The 24,959-nt window shown below is 36.9% G+C and overlaps 1 protein-coding gene across 2 annotated transcripts in view; it reads left to right on the top strand.

The window, feature by feature from the left end:
* The window catches only part of LOC126481180 (CREB-regulated transcription coactivator 1-like), a 388,693-nt gene that overhangs the window by 249,753 nt on the left and 113,981 nt on the right, over window positions 1-24,959 (top strand). For both annotated transcript variants that reach the window (XM_050104753.1, XM_050104752.1), the window contains one exon: window positions 1,433-1,618. In XM_050104753.1, the coding sequence (XP_049960710.1) occupies window positions 1,433-1,618 (186 nt within the window). The remainder of the gene's footprint in view (window positions 1-1,432; window positions 1,619-24,959) is intronic.

Below are 24,959 nucleotides of genomic sequence, written 5' to 3'. Positions count from 1 at the left end.
TCTAACGACTCCACCAATACTGAAAACATTATTTAAATAGGTCTGTTGTTTATAATTAAAGATAATTTAATTGTAATTAGTAACATAATAAAATTAACACACATTTCCTTGTACCTATTGAAAATTTGAACGACTTTTTGATATTAACTAATCAGGTCTTACATTTTTTACTGGAATTTAAGCAGTATATGCTTTTTAATACAAACAAAGAAATATTTAAATAAAATAGCTTACAAATTATTGCTTCAGTTATATCAAAGTTCCAACAAAAGTGTAGTAGCTGTCCCAAAATTTTGGAATGTGTTGTGCTGTGAAACTGTAAATATCAAGCATTTTTGTAGATTAAAAGTTCATTAGGAAAACTAATTACATCAAAGAAAGCATTATACCGCAATTTAATGTCTACATAATAAGAATGTGGAAAATACAGCCCATATAGTTGTGATATTTATTTGGTAATTGTTGTCCAAAAGCAGATTCCGAAAGGGGGGGTTTCAACTCTTAGTTTGACCCAAGTTATAAATGCTCATGGCATAATTTTTGATGAAGTATAACTTTTTATGAGCTGTGTTTCAATCTTCCAAACTCTGCACCAAATGTGACACAATTCTTGGTTGTGCTGTGTGTCTTCTATGAGCTTATGCCAAACTGCTAGTCAGTGCAGTTGCTGATACCTATCCAGTAAATCCCTGTCCCATCTATTGGAGTTAGTTAAATGTGGGATGAATCTGGGAAACAAATGCAACTCGCCCCCAACTCTACAGTGAAATAACGTTACATGCATGTAGATGGAAAAAGAGCACAATGAATTCTCACTTCCGAGCAAAAAGTAATCAGTCCAAAGAGATTAACAATGAATATATTCAGTAAATACCTGTTTCTGATCACAGAAAATCATTGTGTAATATAGTATAAGTTAGGGCTGGTTTTGATGATTAGAATATCTGGGTTTGTAGTTAGAATAGTATATTTGACTGTGACAGTGACCAGGTAGAAAGGGGCATTTCTTCAGGTACAAAGGTTATAGGGGTAACAAACTGAATAAACTGTAATTGCATTATTACTCTGTAATGAGGGGCCAGAGAATGTGGGTCCTTTATAATAAAATACTTGGAAGGTGTCCCTGAACAGCCTCTGAAAGTTTGTCAGTGGAGTTCTGGTTCACACTGTACGAAAGTAAAAGTGACACACTAACTTTTGATACTGACAGTTCCTTGTCAGGGAGGGCTGAGTGATAAGGTGGGGAAAGTTATGAGGGAAAGGCTGGCGACTTGGTCCCCAGGAGGATAGTAAGGACAAATGTAGACAAATAAATATGATAAATAGGTGTGATATTAGTTTTAGAAGCTTTTGATAAAGATTAAAATATTTCTTCCGTTATGAGCTCCACAGCAGTAAATAGTAAGACAACACTTGTTGCTTGTTAATATAGGGTGCAAATGTTTACCGAAGTGCAAGCCCGGGAGACACTAGCCATAGTGGGCCTCAGAGTCCAGTATCGCCTGCCAGCTCACCAGGAATTGGGCCCAGCACCAGCCCTTTCCTTGACCACAACAGCTATGGCTTCACGCAAGCTCAGGCAAATGCATTGCAGCAGCACTTTGAGCAATTCAGTATGGTGAGTAAGCATTCATTGCAAATTTGTTACTTTTTATTGACATTCTGCAGGTGGATGGAAATTTACACTGATAAAACGTAATATAAATCTCTTATCACTGTTGGTTGCTAATTATTTTCTCTTAATTATTTCCTGTGATATGCACAGTCATTCAGAAAGTAAGTAGAGTGGTTGAGATAAATCAACAGTGTATGCCCTACCACCCAAATTAATCTTTCTTTTATATTACATTAACTGACAAAAAAGGTGGAACACCCAGAAAGGGAGGGAGAAACAAAATATAACTTTACAGATTGAGAGGATGTGTGATGTTACTTCAGTGATATCAAAGTGAGACAGATTTACAGATAACTTGGCAGGATGAGCATGTTTATCAGTATGATGATGCCCTTCTGGCCTGGATACACGCACTGATTCAGTTGGAATGGGTGTCATAAAGACCTCATATCATCTTCCGAAGCAAGCTGCTCCACAACTTTTGTAATTGGTTATTGATGTCCTGGATACTAGCACTGGGACAGAGTTTACTTCCAAGCTGCTCCTGCATGTTATATCGGGGAGAGATCAGGGGATCTTGGTGGCACGTGATTACCGCAACATCACGTTGACTGTTCATGGAGAAATGTGCCCTTTTGAAGTGGGGCACAACGATACTGTCACATGAGAGGGAACCCATTGGGATGCAAGGTGTCTGTGACATATCTTTGTGCTGTCAGAGTGCCCCCAATCACTACCAGCAGTGATTGGAAGTCATACCTGATTGCTTCCCACACCTTGGTACTAGGAGTAGCACCACTGTCTCTCCCCAAAACATTGGAAGAATGGGACCTCTCCCCAGGTTTCCATCACACTCGCTGATGATGGGCATCCAAGGTAGTAAAGAATTGCATTTCATCGGAGAATGCAGTGGGATGCCATTCATTGGCAACCCATTCTTCCTAGTTATGGCACTATTCCAAACATGGCCGTTTGTAGTGTATTGTTAGCAGGAGCACGCCTGGGACAGTAGTTCCCCAGACTGGCAGCTTTAGCCCCAGACCAGTGGTGCGGGATGACACATACAGTTTCAGGGAACTGACTATTTGTTCCCAGCTAGCAGGTGAAATATGAATCTGTCACAGTATGCATGATGTCCAAAACAATGACTGCCCCCTTATGGTAGTCATGGTCGACCTGAATCTTGGTGTCGAATATGTCTGCTCCCATGTTTCCATGCAGTCCAATGTGGGTCCAATATTACAGTTGAAAGCCTCACAAACCTAGGTATGGCATAATTCAACTAACCAGCCAAATGGAGACCCACAATCACACACTTGTCAGGGGCTGATAAAGCTGTCTCATATGAGTATGTGGCATCTCAGTGTCCTTCACAGTATTTGCATAACATCTGACACTATTGAAGCCCCTTACATACCATACCGGGCATAGTAACAACACTAAACACAAACAGCATTGATGCATTCTCGTGATCATTCTGCTTGTGACAGAGAATTGCAACTATAATCATTTAGTTCATAGCTGCTGATGGTGTGAACGTGTATGGAGATAAATTGTCATGTGGCCATGTCATCTGGGTATTTCACCTTTTTGTCAGGCAGTGTATTTTACAACATTTGTTAACAAAAATTAGCTTTTATCAGAAATTATTTATGAGGAAATAAGATAAATAAGACTGAATATGTATTCATATAATGCTGTGGTGTGATAATCCAAAGTGGTATGAGAAAACAAAGAGTTATTTAAGCAGGAGAGACAAATTATTAGCTAAGCTTTTCGTAACATTTGAATACTCCTTTCACTGGTTCCAGTATATATCAAACAAGAGTGACCAGTTCCAACTAGTGGCGTGAATACATAGTGATAGGTTGTAGAGTGTAACACATATAATGTCTGCTATATTGTGTGTAATGCATGTCCCCCTGCCATTATTGCTGAACGGAGGAACCACATTGGCGGTTCAGTTCTCGAGTTGATGAGTTTTGCCTTATAAACTTTTGATTGAAAATCTATAAATTATACTAAAAATAGTTTTTTTTAGCTGTGCATGTTGTGCGTAATGAAGTGAATATCAATCATATCATCAAACTGTTGTTGAATTTGAAGTAAAAATGCTTGAGTATGTCGTCAGATGCAAATGTGAACAGTGTTAACCCTTTGACTGTGGCTGACTGCCACAGCAGTTCAGTGGTGCCATTTCCCAGGTGCTGCCAACTGCTGTAGAAGTTCTGAGACATTCCCTTGCTCATTGTTTAGCTGTGCTTGAATATACCCACTTAAGATGTCTGTTTGTTTGCAGCGCTACTGGCGGACTCTCGCCACATCTTTTTGTTTGTTCTAATTGCAACAGTTGTTTCAATATAAATCGATGTCATCACTTTTGGTGGATCCTCAAAGCACTTGAACAAGTAATTTGCTTTACACACAACAGATGACGCTACTGTGATTTCTGCCGAACTGTAGTTTTCCCCATTTCTGCAAGACACTGTTCTTGGTTCAGACATCAGTCGGCTATTATTCGCTTGTGTTCGCATAGTGAATTTACTTATTGTAATTGCATGTAAAAAGCTCCTCACCTCCGAAGAGATATACAGATGTTGATGGAGAGTGACTCTGAAGAATCACTGAGCTTATCACTAGACAGCGATTCATATGAAGAAGATTCTCTTATGAATAGTTTACAATCTACCGACATTATTGATTCTCATCTCATCTCCATCTGTAATTACTAGTGCTATCAACATACCACAAAGCTGAAATGCCTGAGACTTAAAGAAGAGATAGGAAGAGTGGTGATCTGAAAATGAAACTGAGTGTGGTAATAGATTACAATAAATTAATGGGACTAGTCGTCCGAAGTGGCTTGCAAAGAAAAACAGTGGAAAGTACACGGAAGTCATTGTTTTCCATATTTTGGACATTGCAATTTTCAATGCCTTTTGCTTATACTGGAATTATGGGACGAAATGAAGTGGGAAAAGTTTCATCTCAGTGTAATTAGAGAAACTTTTGCCTCTTTTTACATTGATTGCTGATGGTGCTAAACGTCAAGAGTATCCTACAAGACTAAATGTGTCGACACATTTACCAGATCAGATGGAAAGTACAAGACGTGTAGTCTGCGCTCGAAATGGTGTTAGGAAACAAACTAAGTTGTGCTGTAAGGAATGCAATGTAACTCTTTGTGCTTATCCTGCTTCAAAACTTATCACAAACAATTTCAGCAATAAAAAACTGTCAAACCTTATTTTGAGAGAATGTAGACATATATCACTATTGTAAACAACTTTAAATGCACCTCACACAAAAATGAAGTTTAAATTTGTAAATAAAAACCCCCCAGTTCTTCCATAGCCAGTCCAAATATCAGAACAAAATAGAAAGCCAAAAAACAGCGAGCATATTGGAATCATTGTGCAAGGTGAGCGCGCCAGAAGCATTCAGCACCCAGTGCACAGCGAGTGGGACAACAATGCAGCACACGAGACATGACCACAAGTGTTGCACAAAGCAGTCAAAGGGTTAAACCAAGGCACTGTCAACAGATGATCTAATTTGCTTTATCCAGTTGTATACCCTGTTACCCCCACTTCCAGGCTGCCACCACCACCACAACCACAACCACCAGTATGTGCCTGCAAATGTTATGCAGTGGCCAGCTATGGGAGCACACTGGTGCAAAATATGCAATAATTTACGCACATGGTCCTCCAATTTTTGAGGTCGTACCTGTTGCTGTGGTTCATAAGGCTTCACTAGATGCAAAATTTCTCCAGCCTCTGTGAGAATGCTCTGTCAATGTAAGGTAGCTGACAGCATGATCTGTTTCCATTTGATACACAGCTTGTGTACACATGAGTACATGTTGCAGTGATGCTACTGTGGGAAGAAATACTTCAGTAGACAATAAGAGCTGTCAAAGAGAGACTTGAGGAACACATATGCCCAACAAGACTGCTCCAACCCAACAAACCAGCCGTTGTTGATCATGTACTCACATGTAAAAATGTTACAGAGTACGCTGAAACGAAAATGACAGCATTGTCAAGGAGGCTCTGAAAGACAATCCTTCAGAACTATCAATAACTGGGCCAATGTGCACATTATTACCAAGGTGTGAGAGCCAACTGTGCTGGTGTATTTCACACCTTAGGGTATAAAATGTATTTCTCCTACTGCTTTCCAGTAGTTTACGAATAGAGGATATTTCATACCAGCCCAGGTCTTACTACCAGGAGCAGGGATCACGTGGTACAGAATTGGGGGGTAACAGTTATATGCGTGTAGACCTAAGTACCTTAGATCCCCTGATGATGGCATCTCATTTTGCCATTTAAATGTCATGCCACTTTGAAATGCACGTCTTGGGTGATAGCTGAGAATTTTTCCTGCCTAGACATCTGCACAGAAAGAATTGCCTGCTGTAGAATTTTTGAAAACTGTAGTGCCTACTGCTGCCTGTGGGAGATAGACCAAAAACCCCATGAAATTTTTAAGTTCAGCATATATTGGCAAGTTAGATGGTACGCTCACTGTATAATCTAATTACTTGTTCACTTATACAATGTGTACTGAATGCATTTTATTGTCTTTAATATGCCACAATTTGTTTTCAAGCCCAGTTCATCTTCTAATAACTATTCGGATTAATTTTAATATTTTTAGTGTATTCTGAGAAGTACCATGCATTGTGACATATTATAAATAAGAATAAAATACATGCAGCTTTAAATTTGAGACACACACAGGCTGACACCAGTATAATCAACCAAATTTTGTAAACTGAATGATAAAAGTTGTTTTTGACCCAAATCTAAAATATCGCCATAAATTATCCTATTTTAATAAGTACTGTGGTGCAGGTCTGAAGAAACGCTATTCGAAGAAAACACATAATAACTCTGACATGCACAAAGAACAAAGCAAAAACAACGTGCATGGTTTTTAAATCAATTAGTGTGTAATACTAGTTGGGTCATCTCATGCCTACAGTTTCCCATGTGACCATAATGGATTTTGATAAAATTTCGTATAAACAATTGCACAAATTCCCAGTTATCATTGGTTAAGTTTCACAGTCGTTATTTCAGTACTTCTGGAGATAAGTCATTTGTTTCACCCCATAACACAGCTATCAATAATGCACCCGTGAGTTTTCTGCAGCATTCAGACATGTCATCTCTGGTAATGTTTTATTGAGAGAAACAAAACTAGGTCATATTGTACAACCTTTTTTTTCTCTCTCTAAAGTGAAAAAGAAAAAAAATCCTGAGCAATTTGAAGCAAAGTCGGCCAAAAAAAATACTAAAAAAATTTTAAGTTTAGCTTTTTATATCTCTAGAAGTATAAAATTTATTTTTCGTACTGCTTTCCAATAGTTTACAAATAGGCTCATATTCTGCTGGTACTTAAATCTGACATCTTTTATTATGTTATATAGCTGTTTAGTAGTCCCAGAGGAACACAAGATCAAAAGTCGTGATGACTAGAAAGTGAGATCAAGTCTGAATAACTCAAAAAACTTAAAAAAGGGGGTGTCTTCTGTCATGACTCATCGCAATATACTGCTATAACTACAGAATCAAACTTGTTATAAACTTCACAATTTAACTCTGTATATTACCAAGGCAGTGGAGCTCATGGTATTAAATTGTTGCATAACAGCTGCAGCACACATCACATAAACATCCTGCAGGTTTCACACCACTGTCACTTTATGTAAATTTTGTTGGAGTTTAACCACTTCTGGTTCCTTTAAAAGTGAGAAAACCAGCTATCCCATCACCATAGGGGTCACTTCTTATAGCTGCGCCAACAGCAGCCGCAGGGGATTTTCTTTACCACAGGTTTCCAAACCTGATAGGGTTTCTTTACACAGGATCCCGAGCTAATGATACATTTCTGGAAGAGTTTAAGGCCAGAGCTAGAAGAGGTTTCTCTTAGGATCCTAAGCTTGTATTTACTTCAGGATACTTGAATTTTTACATGTTCATTAATTAACTGTAGAATGTCACGAGGAGAATGATACTGCTGGCCAGATGATGTCACTGATGGGTTTGTTTGGGAAGAAATTTTGATAAGACAGAACCCAAAAATTGCACTTTTCAAATGTGATTGTCAAATTATTTGATCTACAAAAAGAGGAAACTAGTCTTTTTATTGGATCCCATATTCTGTTTCATTTTTTATTCTCATTTCCTAATTATCAGGCCTTTTGATATTATTTTCCACAGAGAGCAATGAACAACTGTAAAACATAGCAAAATATGTCAGATTTTTAATTTGAGTACCAGCTGAATATGGACCCATTTTCAATGAACCTCTACCTTCTCATTCTTTTTTAGGGCCTTAAATGCTCTCACTGCAAAACTAATTATAATTTATAGATGGTTTAGGACATGGTCTTTCTAATGAAAATGGTTTAAAAGAGTTGCAGAAGACAACTTTTATAAAAAAGTTGGTCAAAATAACTATTTTTGGCATTTTTAGAAAACTTTGCCCTTAATTTGTAAACTATTGGAAAGCTATAGGAGAATGAAATTTTGTATTATAAGCCCTTGTATTGATATGTTAGTAAGTGCAAAGTTTCAGGTGTATCTTGCAATTATTTCCGGAGATAGAAAAAGCTAACTTCACTTTTTTTGTGTGTCTATTTTTTAGTCGGACTTTGCTTCAAATATTACATATGCCAATTGCTTATGGAATCCTTTTTTTACTATTTCATTTAAGAAAACATTGAAAGTCATACAAGATGATACAATTTTGTTTCTTCCAAGAATATATTGCCAAAAATATTATGTCTCAAACTTAGCGAAAACACACACACACACACACACACACACACACACACACACACACACACACACAGTTTTTTACTGCTCAAAAGAAGAATTTAATGTTTTCAAGCTGATAATATTAAATGCAACAGACTGTATTATGATCATTACTGAACTCCACATTAACATTACATATCGCTTGTGAATGTCAAAATACACAAATTATCCAGTATGGTGTCCAACAATGACTGTTTCATTGCACACACTTCCTACATGTCCTCTCGTTATCCTGTCTCGTAACAAAGTCCCCTCACATTCAGATTTTCCTGCTTTTCTTTTCTTGCCATGGAGCAACTCTTTTTAAGTCACAGAATAAATGTTTCGCTCACACAGGCGAAACACACCACCTCGTGATGTATCTTCACTTTAAACCAATAACAATAGAAAGGCAGTTGAACCGATCACTCTCTCCCAGCGGCTGGTACGGGCCAACGGATATTATACTGTTTGCGCATGGGGTCAAACAAATGACTATATCTCTGCAAGTATTAAACTGGTGAAAGTAAAACTTGACCAGTGTTCATTGGGAACATACGCAAAATGTTCACACAAAATTTCAGCAAAATCTGTGATGGTCATGTGGGAACTTTTTCTGAAATTAGATGACTTAACATGAAATGGCCCAGTCATGAAAACAGACAGACCATCAGAAAGGTTACATTAGCAGCGTCTCTTGAGATATTATTATTACTATATTATGACCTCTAATTTGTTGCTGCTGTGGCTACTAGGTGTAAAATTAACATTTGTTATTTTTAGAGAATAATGCGTAATTTTCCTTCTTTAATGCTTCCAGGGAGTGGTAAGTACCAAAATGAGTCTATTTTCATTCCCGTGTGGTGTCACACTGTAAATAGCCAGTTAATTGCAGAACTATTCTGGTTGTAAAGAAACTTAATAACAGATTTGCCAAAAATTCTTTTGAGAAAAGTTATCAGTGTGTCTCTGTGTTGGTTCGAGATCAGAGGAAAATATCTCCAGTTGTTGTAAGCAATATTGTTGTGAAGATGTATTCTTACATTTACAAATATTTTTAATAGTTTCTGCAGACTGAGAAGAACAACAGACTAATCTGAATGGATGTTTAGATAGCAGTGATTGCATCCAGTTTTACACTGTGTTTTGTTTTACTTTAAATCAAATGATGTACAATCTTTCTTAATTTCATGTGGCTGTTATTTTATACTTGGCATGTCTTTTAAGCGATTAATTGAGTAATATTGGAGTTAAACAAATAAAAACATCCTGCATTGAGTGTGTCAGATATAGCCGTATTCTTCACTATAATAAGGGAATGAAGTTATAATTAATTATGGTATGCTGTAAATAGTAGTCCCTAACTGCATTCTTTCAAACACATTTCTAAAATTTTCCTATTGCACACTCAACATTTCTGGGGGGAGGAGAAAAATAAACTTTCCGAATTTTACAAAGATTATTTGTTTAAAATATTTAAATCTGTGTAAAACATTTCAAAATTGATACCCATAATTCCCTTTTGGCAACCTGCAAGGATTGGTGCCAGCTTGTTCACAGCTTAGTGGAGTCTAGTAGCAGCTGGAGTGCAGAACTGCAGGTGATTCTTTCTCCATCACCAAGCTATTGCATGAGTTATTCCTCTCTCTTTCTTTTAGCCAGATTTGTATTGTTGTGTACAGAGTAGTGAAAATTTGCAGTCAAATGAAGACCTTTTTTCTCATAATTATTTCTTTTAAAAACTTTTCTTGTGTTTTGTGTTATGCAGATGATCTGTCTTTTTGACATAAAGCCAGAAATGTATCCAAACACAAAGCCAGAAATATTTGTTAACTATTTCGAGGAACATGATAATGATAAGACATATCAGTAATTGTCAGATTGGTGAGATCACTAAAGAAATACTACTAAACCTCATGTACCCAGGCTCTACAGTTCATTCACTTTCTATAGGATTACTTGCTCAAAATCCTCATTAGAGTGAAGCAGAGAGAACTGAAAATAATATGCCAGCAGAGCATTTTTTAAATTGGAAATCAGAACTGAATGTGCTCTCAGCCATCCTGTCTAGTCATCTTTTTTTATGTCCATAGTGAATATATTTTTTGAAACATTATACGAAGTTTGTGCATTTGTTTACACATTTGTATACCCTGAGCCTATCTTTTTTCTTCAGTGAGGTCTAGCAAATAAGTAGATTCAATAATAAATTATGTTTGTAAACCATTAAAAAATCAAAACTCTGTTTCTCTCTGTTTCTCTGTAACTTTAACTCCTGCTTTCACTCATATTTGCACTCTTTGTCACCAAAGGGTTGTCATGGCTTTCTTAAAGCTGTTGAGAAAGGCATAAACTGAATATCTGTTTGCTTAAGTATCTCTCATGAATTTTTCCGGGGTTTGCAAATTATGTACTTCAGTAAAAAGTTGTAAATTGGTTTCTCTTCCTGTGATTCAGCATTCTTTCACTCCTGCCATTTCACGTACATCTACAAATTCATTCTACATAATTGCAATGAAAGTGTTTAAAGTATTATTAGTATAAATGTAGACTGAGTTGGCAGCTTGCAAAATAGATCGTGACCACATATTAGTGACTGATTTTGTTAAGTTATAGTTTTACCAAAACTGAATATGAATACATCGCTTTGCCTGCCTCTGAAAGAAAGGAATTAGAACAACTGATGTTCACATTTGCTTATAGATGCCACCTAACTGAAAAAATGTATTTTATCATTGTTGCACATGACACATTAAACAACATGTCACAACTGATTTATGCTTCAGTTTGTATGGAAACAACAATGTGTTTGCTGTTCTGTCAGCATTTAATTGCTAATTCACTCATCTTTCTTAACCAGCATTAATCTGAAGGTGATATGAACTATATTTTAACATAGGATTTATATGCCACTCATAAATAGGAAATACTGAGAGATCATGTGTTACATGAAGATAAATCTAGTGAAGTAGATGACAGTTTCCTAGAAAACCAAAAGAAATGAATGTAGAAAGTCAGTTGGCAATTATCATCAGCAACATCAACAGTGATGAAGAGTCTACAGAACCGTTTGCAGTGGATCCAATACAAACTTAAAGTAACTAGTATACTATCTGTAAAGATAGGATTATGTGACCATCATCATATAAGGAGAGGTAAGGGCACATTTTATATACCTGCAAATGTCTGTAAACACAGTTTGGATTTGTGGATCTGGGGAACCACATTGTCATTAAAATTGAATGTAACAGCCCATAAATTAGTGTGTTCTTTGTGGTGATTTCTAAGATATAGTTGGAGCCTAGACATTGGATATGTCTTAAGACCATTGGTCACAGCACCTGGTGAAGACTATTTTGGCTGTGGCAATATTGTACAGAAAAATAGAATAGTCAGCTGAATGTGCTGTAGTCAACTCGAAAACGGATTAGAGACAATTTTCATGCTAGTCTATCCTGGGCAGATCTCTTCATCTGTGGGTAAATGTTGTAACCAAAATATACTTGAACAGAAGCCATGGTTTTCCTCTATGATTTTTATTTTTCCACACTTGCCTTTGTTACCAAATTAACTTTTCCTAAGTGCTCTAAGATGCGCCCTACAACTCACCAACCCCCTTTCTTTAAAAAGAAAAATAATTGAGTAATCCCACAAAATTTCTTTTTCCCCAGTCTGATTCAGCCCATCATTAGCTACCCGTATACCCATCTCACTTTCAACATTTCGAAAGTTTCCATTTTGTACTTGTTTGTATTATTCACCATTTGCTTTTCAGTCTCATATGAGGCTTCACTTGAGAGAAATATTTTCACAAATTTTCTAACAAACAATTCATCCTGCACTTTCCATTGTTACATTTACATATTCACAGAAGTCATCATTTTTGCCAAGTTACTGTCTGAGGTAGGGTAATAGTTCACTATCAGTTTATACCAAGGAAACTGCTTTCAAAACATTATGAAGCAGCTTAGGGCATGTCACAGTTTAAATGCAACAGCTGATGGATCAAAGGTTTGAGATTGAGAGTAGTCATAGTCCTGTAAAGGAACATCAGTTTGACAGCCTCATGAATCATCTCTTATGGTGCTATGCGTACTGAAATTACGGAAACGAGAAAAACCACACATTGCTCTCATAATACTGGTATGCATAAAGTCATGAGAGAAGATACACTAAGCTCTTAAACTGATTTTCGATTGTATAGTCATTCTGTTGGTAATGTAAAATATTTGACACGTGGATTATTCTGTTGTAACTGTAATGTGTGCTAAGGCACTTCATAACCACTAGAACATCATTGTCTCAGTCAAAATAAATTGGTTATTCCATTGCCATTTAATAGATCACATTCCTAATTACAAATGAAAAGCACACAACTGTGGGTGACCTACAGTATTAGTTTATGTAGCTTATTGATTTTTGGCTTAAAAGGTCATTATCAGACTATAACTGACTGCTATGATCAAAGTGGATGCTGTGCTGTTCAGCATCATTAAAGAAATATTTCCTATGGAGAATGAGATGCAAAAACATAAAAATTACTATCTTTGACAGTGAAGTAAACATATAATTGAAAACATTAATGATAAGTAGTAACTAAAGGAAACACATCAGAAAACATTGAAGACTAAACATTGAAATATTATGTATTGTGGTGTACAGTTGATGGTACAAAAGGTGGCACTGGCTGAAATTTGTATTGCTTACCACATTACACAAGAGCCAGTCACGTTTTAGTGTATACAGTACATCCCATAAAAGTAAAGGACATGTGTAATTGTGAATGAAATTGATAAATAAATCTTATTGACACAGAGCATGAAACACACAACCTGGATTTGGGACTTCAAGTTGTGAGGTGGAGTAATGTTGGGGACAACAGTAAAGAATTTCTAAATATTGCAACACATGGAGCCACTGTATAAAGCATTTGAGCTTAGATTAACACAGAAAATCACCTCATATCAAGCGTAACTCAGAAATCTGTAATATATAAACATTAATCCCACATTATGTTGCCGTCAAGTGGAATCTACTTTAACTGGTAAAAATTCACCAATCAAAGTCACCTCCAAATGTAATCTTTAGTCTGCGATTTAGTGTAGTGACAGAACAATGCTTTAGTTTTGTGCAAATACGAAATGAAATAATAAAGAAGTCATTACTAATATGTAAATATGTGGTTATGCCATTCCCACACTGCTGTAACCATTCTTCCTAAACATGCATCCCAAATGCTGAAATGGAGGTTGTAGATGGTTATTGTTAGAAATAATCTCTGCCTTGTATACTAATGTTCATATTTACTCCACAAGCCACCATATAGTGTATTGCATAGGGTACCTAGTGCCACTATTAGTCATATCCTTTCCTGATCTACTTGCAAAAAGAGCGAGGTAAAAATGACTATTTATACACCTCCGTACGAGTGCTAATTTCTCACATCTGTCTTTGTAGACCTTACGCAAAGTACATATCTCTGGCAGTAGAATCATTCTGCAGTCAACTGCAAATGCCCATTCTCTAATTTTCTCGATAGTGTTTCACAGAAAGAAGGTAGTTTCCCACCCAGAGATTTCTATTTGAGTCCCTGAAGCTTCTCCGCAATACTAGTGCGTTGATCAAACCTTTCTTTAACAAATATAGCAGCCTGCCTCTGAATTGCTTTGATGTCTTCTTTTAATCCAATCTGACTAGGATCCCAAACCCTTGACCAATACTCAAGACTACCCCCTAGATATTTAATCAACGTGACCACGCCAAGCAGCATATCACTAATAGTGCATTCAAAGGTTACAGGAGTGTTCTTGCTATGCATGTATATTAACTTACTTTTTCTACATTTAGAGCAAGCTGCCATTCATAACAACAAATAGAAACTGTCTTAGTCATCCTGTAGGCTCTCACAGTCACACAGTGAGGACACTTTCTCATACACTTGAACATCATCCGCAGACTTTTGTTGTATCACACTTCCATGGGACACTCCTGACAGTATCCTTGTCTCTCATGAATACTTGATGTCCAGGACAGTATTCTGGTTTCTATTACTTGAGAGGTCTTGGAGCCACTGACATATTTGGGAATATATTTTGTATGCTTGGACCGTCGTTAGCTGTCTGCTGTGGGTTACTGGGTCAAACGCTTTCCAGAAACCTAGGAGTATGGAATCTGCCTTTTACTCTTCATCCATGCTTTTCAGGATATCAACTGAGAAAAAGACAAGTAGTGTTTCACATGAGTGTTGCTTTCCAAATCCATGCTGATTTATGTACAATATATTTTCTGTCTCAATGAAATATATTACATTCGAACCTAGAATATGTTCAAGTATTCTCCAACATACTGATGTTGCAGATATGGGTCTGCAATTTTGCAGCCCCAATCTTTTACCTTTTTCAACCCGAGAGTACAACAATCCCTGCTTCCTCAGTGGTTTCCAAAATTTTGTTATGAAACCACAGCGGGTCTTTTCCAACCTTAATCCACTTGCTTGGCACATACTTCTTTGTACCACAATTCACAATAAATTTAACTGTGCACATAATTCTCATGCATCCATCATTTGTGATTTTTTTTAAGAAAAAAACTGTGGTGTCATAATGATCACTAATCCTTGTCTCTATACTGCCACTATTGAGAAGGTCAGGTCTGTTTCTTCTACATCTGTACTCTGAAAACCACCGTGAAGTGCATGGCAAAGGGGATGTCCCATTGCACCGGTTATTACAGTTTCTTTCATTCCATTCATGTCTGGAGTGCGGGGAGAATGATTGTTTGAGTACCTGTGTTTGTGTTGTAATTATTTTAATCATTTCTTCACAATCCTTACATGGGTGATATGTAGGTAGTAGGTAGTAGTATATTCGTAGTCCTAATTTAAAGCCCGTTCTTGAAACTTTGTTGGTATACTTTCTCGGGATAGTTCATGTCTATCTTTAAGTGTCTGCAAGTTTATTTTCTTCAGTATCTCTGTATATTTTCAGTATCCTGTGTTAGTCCTATTTGGTGCGGGCCCCACACTCTTGAGCAATGTTCTAGAACTGGTCACAGGAGTGATTTATAAGGAATCTCCTTTGTAGGCCGATTGTACTTCCATAGTATTCTACCAGTTAAACTGAAGTCTATCACCTGCTTTACCCATGACTGAATCTATGTGAGCATTCCATTCCATTTCATATGCCTCCAGGTATTTGTATGAATAGGCCAATTCCAGCTGTGACTCTTTGATATTATATTCATAGGATACTAGGTTCCTTTCATTTTGTAAAGTGCAAAATTTTGTATTTTTTAACATTTAAAGCAAGTTGCATGTCTTTGAAGCACTTTCAAATCTTACCATGATTTGACTGGATGTATATGCAGTTTCTTTCAGACAGAAGTTCATTATATATAACTGCATCTATAAAAAGTCTGCAGACAGAAGTTCATTATATGTAACTGCATCTATAAAAAGTCTGAGGCTACTATTAAAATTGTCTGCAAGGTCATTAATATAAAAAAACAACAGCAATGCTAGCTTGGGGAGCACTTGGAAGTTACTTCTACATCTGAAGAAGATTCTATTCCGGGATAACATACTGCCACTTGCCTACCGAAAAGTCCTCAGTCTGGTCACATAATTCACACGATACCAAATACAATCTTACTTTCGACAATAAATCAAGAAATACTGTATCTACCTGCCTGCCTTGATCCAATACTTTCTGTATATCATGTGCCAAAAGTGAAAATTGGGTTTCACATGATCGATGTTTTTGGAATCCGTTGAGATAATTCATTATTTTTTAGCTCAGAATACATTCTAAGTTTCTACAACAAATCAACGTCAAGAATATTGGACAGTAGTTTTGGGGATCACTTCTACCACCTTCTTGTAGGTGGGTATGACCTATGCTTTTTTTTCTCAAGAACTGGACACTATCTTTTGTTCAAGGGATTTATGATAGATTATAGTTAGGTGAGGGGTTAACTCAACTGTAAATTCAGTATAGAACCTGATAGTGATTCCATTGGGCCCTGGAGCTTTGTTCAGTTTTAACGATTTCAGTTGTTTCGCAACACCACTGATACTAATACTTATTTGACTCATCTTTTCGGTGGTAGGAGGATTAAATTTGGCCAATTCTCCTAGGTTTCCCTTGGTAAAGGAACATTTGAAAATGAAGTTAAGAGTTTAAGCTTTTTCTATGCTACCCTCAATTTCAGTTCCTGTCTCATTCTCTAGGGACTGGACACTAACTTCGGTGCTACTAACAGTTATAACATATGATCAGAATTTCTATGGGTTTTGTGAAAGATCATTTGACAATACTCTGCAGTGGTAGTCATCAAGGCTTCATGCCTTACTCTCTTGTCAGACAAACAGTGTGTTATTTAACTTTGTCCCATGCTTTGTTTTACATGTATTATGGGAGATGAAGCAGCTTGCGCAGGATAGAGTAGCATGGAGAGCTGCATCAAACCGGTCTCAGGACTGAAGACCGCAACAACAGCAAGGGAGTAGTTTTGATGGTTTAGAAGTTTCTTTATAGTGACTGTATACCATGAAGGGTCCCTCCAATATGAACTGTTCTACTGCATACATATCTATCCAGTGCATGGTAATTATTCTTTTAAGCTTGAGCCAGAGTTACTCTGCATGCTCCTGACCTGTGCTGAAAGTTGAGGTATGACACTACTGAGTTTTTATCTAATTTACTGAACATATATATCTTTCCGCTTGTTTTAGTTGTCCTTTGTACTTCAGTAATCATTGTTACCACACCCACATCATGGTCACTGATATCAGTTTTGATATGGACATCCTCAAAGATATAAGTTCTATTTGTTGCCATTAGATCCAATGTGTTTCCATCATGGTGGCATTCCAACTATCTGTTCTAGGTGGTTTCCAGAGAAGGCATTTAGTAAAGTTTCACAGCATGTCTTTTCACTTCCACCAATAACAAACTGTAATTTTCCCAATTAATTGTCAGATGATTAAAGTCTCCACCAGTGGTCACAGTATGATTGGGGAACTTACGTATGAGTGAACTGAGGTTTTCTCTAAAGTCTGGTGGGCGATAGGAACCAGTTATCATTTTCTGCCCACCCCTTATACTGAGTATTGCCCAAACAATTTCACATGCAGCTTCAATTTCTATCTTGGTGGATTTGAGTTTCTTGTCTACTGTGACGGATATATCTCACCTATTTCCCATTTGCCTATGTTTTCGATGTACATTTAAGGGGACTTCGAACCGGAAAATTTTTTTTTTTTTTTCACATTTTCGGGTTTTAATCTCATTATAAAATTTAAAATTTTCTGATAAAAATGACATACATATTACTTACAAATTCATATTGAAAGTATTTTATTTCATATTTTTAATCTACACCAGTTGAAAATGTTAAAATTTTTACGTGCATTACTTCAAGATCTAATACAATTGGTAATTTTTTATATATAATGTTGTGTTATAAAGCTTAAATTACGTTTTTGTATTGGTAGCACCGTCAAAAACAGTGTTGTATCATTTCATAGTATAAACATGTGTCATATGTCGAAGTGCTAACGTTTTTCTGAGGAAAAGTGACGAATAATTGGTAAATCTCTCAAGAAGTAAATTATAATGTCAAAAGAAGTGTTTTTAAGAAACATGTGTTTCATGGTAATAGATTTTCAAATAAAGGGAAACATTGTGTTCAACATGTGGTGTGTGAAGTTACAGACAATGATATACAGGCAAACTCATCAGTATCTAGAGAAACACCCATTAGTGCTTCGAAGATTAAAATAAAATGTTGCGATACACAGTTTTCTTAAAACAAAAGTGATGTAAATGGTGGGTTAGGTTATATTCTGATAGATTTACACATCCTAACAAGGATGTTAGGTGAATGTGTGTGTTGTATTATATGTGGAGGGCCAGTTAGTATACTTGAAGACAGTGAGGTATCAAATGGACTAGCCAGGAAACATATCATTAATTGTACCAGTTGTAAATATACTCATCCATTTTGGAATTCTGATGAGTATAAAGTAAATGTTAGGTGGCTTATTGATTGAGGCCTATTGGCACAGAACACACTGCAGCAGAAACAATGTGTGCCGTGATGAATTTGCCACGCCCATCTTGTAAAATCAACAAGTATGCAGGATTTATTGGAGCTGCTGTGGAATCTGTAGCATGTGAGTTAATGAAGGATGCTGCAAATGAAGCTGTTGAAATAAATGATGGTATGACTGATATACCAGTAGCTTTTGATGGCACTTGGCAGAAGTGCGACTACAGTTGTAAGAATTCTGTTTCTACGATGATCAGTGTGGATACTGGAAAGGTAATAGATTTCCAGATTTTAACCAAACACAGTTAGAAGTGTAAATCAGGGAATGAAGAAGGGCATATCTGTGACAGAGAAACAAATAAAATTGCTCAAAAGAGGAAAGGCCGCTGGACCTGATGGGATACCAGTTCGATTTTACACAGAGCACGCAAAGGAACTTGCCCCCCTTCTTGCAACCGTGTACTGTAGGTCTCTAGAAGAGCGTAGTGTTCCAAAGGATTGGAAAAGGGCACAGATCATCCCCGTTTTCAAGAAGGGACGTTGAACAGATGTGCAGAACTATAGATCTATATCTCTAACGTCGATCAGTTGTAGAATTTTGGAACACGTATTGTGTTCGAGTATAATGACTTTTCTGGAGACTAGAAATCTACTCTGTAGGAATCAGCATGGGTTTCGAAAAAGACGGTCGTGTGAAACCCAGCTCGCGCTATTCGTCCACGAGACTCAGAGGGCCATAGACACGGGTTCACAGGTAGATGCCGTGTTTCTTGACTTCCGCAAGGCGTTCGATACAGCTCCCCACAGTCGTTTAATGAACAAAGTAAGAGCGTATGGACTATCAGACCAATTGTGTGATTGGATTGAAGAGTTCCTAGATAATAGAATGCAGCATGTCATTCTCAATGGAGAGAAGTCTTCCAAAGTAAGAGTGATTTCAGTTGTGCCACAGGGGAGTGTCATAGGACCGTTGCTATTCACAATATACATAAATGACCTTGTGGATGACATCGGAAGTTCACTGAGGCTTTTTGCAAATGATGCTGTGGTGTATCGAGAGGTTGTAACAATGGAAAATTGTACTGAAATGCAGGAGGATCTGCAGCGAATTGATGCATGGTGCAGGGAATGGCAATTGAATCTCAATGTAGACAAGTGTAATGTGCTGCGAATACATAGAAAGAAAGATCCCTTATCATTTAGCTACAATATAGCAGGTCAGCAACTGGAAGCAGTTAATTCCATAAATTATCTGGGAGTACGCATTAGGAGTGATTTAAAATGGAATGATCATATAAAGTTGATCGTCGGTAAAGCAGATGCCAGACTGAGATTCATTGGAAGAATCCTAAGGAAATGCAATCCGAAAACAAAGGTAATAGGTTCCAGTACGCTTGTTCGCCCACTGCTTGAATACTGCTCAGCAGTGTGGGATCCGTACCAGATAGGGTTGATAGAAGAGATAGAGAAGATCCAACGGAGAGCAGCGCGCTTCGTTACAGGATCATTTAGTAATTGCGAAAGCGTTACTGAGATGATAGATAAACTTCAGTGGAAGACTGCAGGAGAGACGCTCAGTAGCTCGGTACCGGCTTTTGCTAAAGTTTCGAGAACATACCTTCACCGAAGAGTCAAGCAGTATATTGCTCCCTCCTACATATATCTCGCGAAGAGACCATGAGGATAAAAATCAGAGAGATTAGAGCCCACACAGAAGCATACCGACAATCCTTCTTTCCACGGACAATACGAGACTGGAATAGAAGGGAAAACCAATACAGGTACTCAGGGTACCCTCCGCCACACACCGTCAGGTGGCTTGTGGAGTATGGATGTGGATGTAGATGTAGATGTAGACAGAAATTATGAAGGAACAAGTGGTGGTATGGAGGCCTCTGCAGCTATTGAAAGTTTCAGTCTATCTGTGAACGAAAGGGGAGAGTGTTAGTTCTTAGGTGATTGTAACTTGAAAGCATATAACAGTGTAGTAGATGCTCAGCTTTATGCTGAGAAGATTATCACAAAACTGGAATGTTTTGGTCATGTCCAGAAGAGAAGGGGCACCAGGTTCAAGTAGTTGAAACAAAGCTTGAGAGACAAGAAACTTTCTGATGGTAATACCATAAGAGGCAGGCTGACAGACAAAATGATTGGTGAACTACAGCAGTATTATGGGATGGCCATTAGAAATAATACTGAGGATTTGTTGAAAATGAAGCAGGCAGTATTGGGTTACCTTCTTCCACAGACTGTCAACTGATGAAAAACAAGTACACCATCTTTGCCCTCCTGGGCCTGATTCATGTTGCAGTTACAGCAATGCCCGGTACTGAAACTGTTCATACACCCATAAACGTCCCATCCCAACAGCAGTCATGGATATCATAAAACCTATTTACAGAGACCTGGCAAATCCTGAATTACTGAAGAAGCATCTGTATGGCCAGAGGCAAAATCTTAATGAGTGGTTCAATAATCTGATATGGACTCCAAAATGGTTTTTGTTGGAATGAAGACACTAAAGTGGGGGGGGGGGGGGGGGGGGAGGTCAGTGATCCTGTTACTGCTTTTAATGATGGCAGCATTGGTCGGATAAAGTGCTACAGCATATGAGAAATAATCGTGGAGCAAACTCCATCAGAGAACTTGAACAGATGGACAAGGTTCGCATTGATAAAGCAGAGTATGCAGCACAGTTGGTCACTAAGGAGTCCAGAAAGAAGAAAAAACTTGGAAAAAGATAAAGAGGGTGATATACAGTATGGCTCAGGATGCTTCTGAGTGACTAAAAATAAAAAATTAAGCATATATTGAGTTAAAGTCTTCTGAAATTTTATAAGCTGTTCCTGAAAATTCAAATTTTCAGGGAGTAATAACATGCATATCCTGACTCTACGGAACTAAAAGAAGAACATGATGTTATGTATAATTAAAATTATTTAGGATAACTTACGAAAAAGTAATCAAAATCGTATTTCCAAAAGCAGTTGTTGTACCATGTTTCTTGTAGTGGCCATTTTCACAGTAGCTGTATATAAATTACAGTTCCTTCAAAGAAAATGCCTCTTTTTGCATGTTGCGCATCAAAATTTTTATTTTTATTTATGCACACAGACGCGTTCGCCTTTTTTACAAGGCATCTTCAGTTGGTGCCCTGAAATATTACATTATTTGCCTATTTTTACACATGGGTTATGGTTTCACATCTAGGTTATAGATTTAAAAACAGTTCCTTAACTTTTTTTATATAAAATGGAAAGGTACTTAAAAGTAACTTCTAATTCATTGCGTCTAAGCAAACTGCTTTTTCTCATCTGGCAACCAGGTGGACATCTTACAGTTCACTGTTTACGTTACACATTACTATAACTGCCATCTTTTTATACCAACTTTTTCAGTTTTCTGCATTCAACTGTTTTGTGAATATATCTCTGTGTGTGTGAAAATTATTTGTTTTATTTTTATTACAATTTTTATTCATTTATTTACTCCTGAAAATAATACTAATTATTATTATTATTATTATTATTATTATATTTTCCTGTAGATACTTATGAGAGGAATCAGATGTGTAATCATTTGTTGGGGTTTCTGTGTATTATATGATCAATCAGTGTAAATAGTGATTTGTTAGTCATATTTATTTAGTCATTTAGTGGTTGTTTCTTTTCGGCCTTTGTTTTGTATGTATGATAATTTTCCTGTAATCTTAGGAGATGTCTTTCATTATTTGTTCTAATTATTTTCATATCATTTTCTCTTATAGTAGGTTTGTGGTTATTTTCTCTCAAATGTTCTGCAGAAGTTGGGGCTCATTCCATATTTCTGTGCTCTGATATGTACCAGGTGTCAAATGTTTTGCTGGTTTGTCCTATATACCTTCCATTACATGTATTGCACTGTAGTTGGTATATTCCTGCTTTTTGGTAGACACCTGTTCTTGAATCTTCTTTCTTGTTTTCCTGTATTCTTTGTGTTGTTGTTGTTTGATGGTGTTTATGTAATGTGTTCACTGATTGATTTGTTTTTTTTAATTTTTTTGTTTAATTTGGTGACTAGATCCTTACTGTAACCATTGTTTGTTGCTATTTGTGTGATGATGTCAAGTTCTTTCTGGAAATTTGCTGTGCTGAGTGGTGCTGTGTTGAGTCTATGAATCATGCATCTGAGTGCTGATTGTTTCTGTGAGTGTGGGTGATTATAAGTCTGATGTAGGATTGTGTCAGTTGTTGGAGGTTTACGGTCGACGTCAAAGCTGTGCTGATTGTTTTCTTTTTTAATGGTTATATCCAAAAAGTTTATTTGGTTGTTCTGTTCTTTTCCATTATGAATCTTATCTTTCTGTGTATTGTGTTTATAACTGAATAGAACTACTTTCATTTCAATAATGAATACTATTTACAGAAAGATGGGCTACCAATGGGATCCCCAGCATCAGGTGCCCTAGCAGACATTTTCATAAACCATGTAGAAAACTTAATTTTCAAAAATGTTATCAAAAAGAATTACAGCATACTTTATTGGGTGAGATACATGGATGGCATCCTTTGTTAAATAAATGAACCTCAGGCAAAAATTGACCAGTTGCATACAGATATAAACACAATACACAGAAAGATAAGATTCATAATGGAAAAAGAACAGAACAACCAAATAAACTTTTTAGATATAACTATTAAAAAAGAAAACAGTCGGCATAGCTTTGAAAGCTACTGCAAACCTCCAACAACTGACACAATCCTACATCAGTCTTATAATCACTCACAGAAACAATCAGCACTCAGATACATGCTTCATAGACTCAACACAGTACCACTCAGCACAGAAAATTACCAGAAAGAACTAGACATCACCACACAAATAGCAACAAACAATGGTTACAATAGGGATCTAGTCACCAAATTAAACCAAAAAAATTAAAAAACAAATCAGTCAGTGAACACAGTACATAAACACCCTCAAACAACAGTACAACAAAACACTACACACAGGCACAAACAGTGACAGAACAACAACAACAACAACAACAACACAAAGAATACAGGAAAACAAGAAAGAAGATTCAAGAACAGGTATCTACCAAAAAGCAGGAATATACCAACTACAGTGCAATACATGTGATGGAAGGTATATAGGACAAACCAGCAGAACATTTGACACCCGGTACAAAGAACATATCAGAGCATGGAAATATGGAACGAGCCTCAACTTTTGCAGAACATTTGAGAGAAAATAACCACAAACCTACTATAAGAGAAAATGATATGAAAATAATTAGAGTAAGTAATGAAAGACATCTCCTAAGATTACAGGAAAATTATCATACATACAAAACATAGGTTGAAAAGAAACAACTACTAAATGACCAAGTAAATATGACTAACAACTCACTGTTTACACTGATTGATCATATAATACACAGAAATCCCAACAAATGATTACACATCTGATTCCTCTCATAAGTATATACAGGAAAATATAATAATAATAATAATAATAATAATAATAATGTCTGAGAAAAGAAAGAATAATAATAATAATTAGTATTATTTTCAAGAATAAATAAATGAATAAAAATAGTGATAAAAATAATTAATAATTTTTATTTCATTAAAAAAATAAATAAGAAATCTCTCTCCCTCTCTAACACACACACACACACACACACACATATATATATATATATATATATATATATATATATATATATATAATAGAGGGAAACATTCTACATGGGAAAAATATATCTAAAAATAAAGATGATGTGACTTACCAAACGAAAGCGCTGGCAGGTCGATAGACACACAAACATACACACAAAATTCAGGCTTTCGCAACCAATGGTTGCTTCATCAGGAAAGGGGGAAGGAGAGGGAAAGACGAAAGGATGTGGGTTTTAAGGGAGAGGGTAAGGAGTCATTCCAATCCCGGGAGCGGAAAGACTTACCTTAGGGGGAAAAAAGGACAGGTATACACTCACGCGCGCACACACACACACACACACACACACACACACACACACACACACACACACACACACAGTCACAAGCAGACATTTGTAAAGGCAAAGAGTTTCGGCAGAGATGTCAGTCAAGGCAGAAGTACAGGGTCAAAGATTTTGTTGAAAGACAGGTGAGGTATGAGCGGCGGCAACTTGAAATTAGCGGAGGTTGAGGCCTGGCGGATAACAAGAAGAGAGGATATACTGAAGGGCAAGTTCCCATCTCCGGAGTTCTGACAGGTTGGTGTTAGTGGGAAGTATCCAGATAACCCGGACGGTGTAACACTGTGCCAAGATGTGCTGGCCGTGCACCAAGGCATGTTTAGTCGCAGGGTGATCCTCATTACCAACAAACACTGTCTGCCTGTGTCCATTCATGCGAATGGACAGTTTGTTGCTGGTCATTCCCACATAGAAAGCTTCACAGTGTAGGCAGGTCAGTTGGTTAATCACATGGGTGCTTTCACACGTGGCTCTGCCT

This window comes from Schistocerca serialis, chromosome 5 (genome assembly GCF_023864345.2).
Source record: "Schistocerca serialis cubense isolate TAMUIC-IGC-003099 chromosome 5, iqSchSeri2.2, whole genome shotgun sequence".
NCBI lineage: Eukaryota > Metazoa > Arthropoda > Insecta > Orthoptera > Acrididae > Schistocerca > Schistocerca serialis.
The sequence above is the reverse complement of the archived record's forward strand: the minus strand, read 5'-3'. Positions and strand labels throughout refer to the sequence as shown.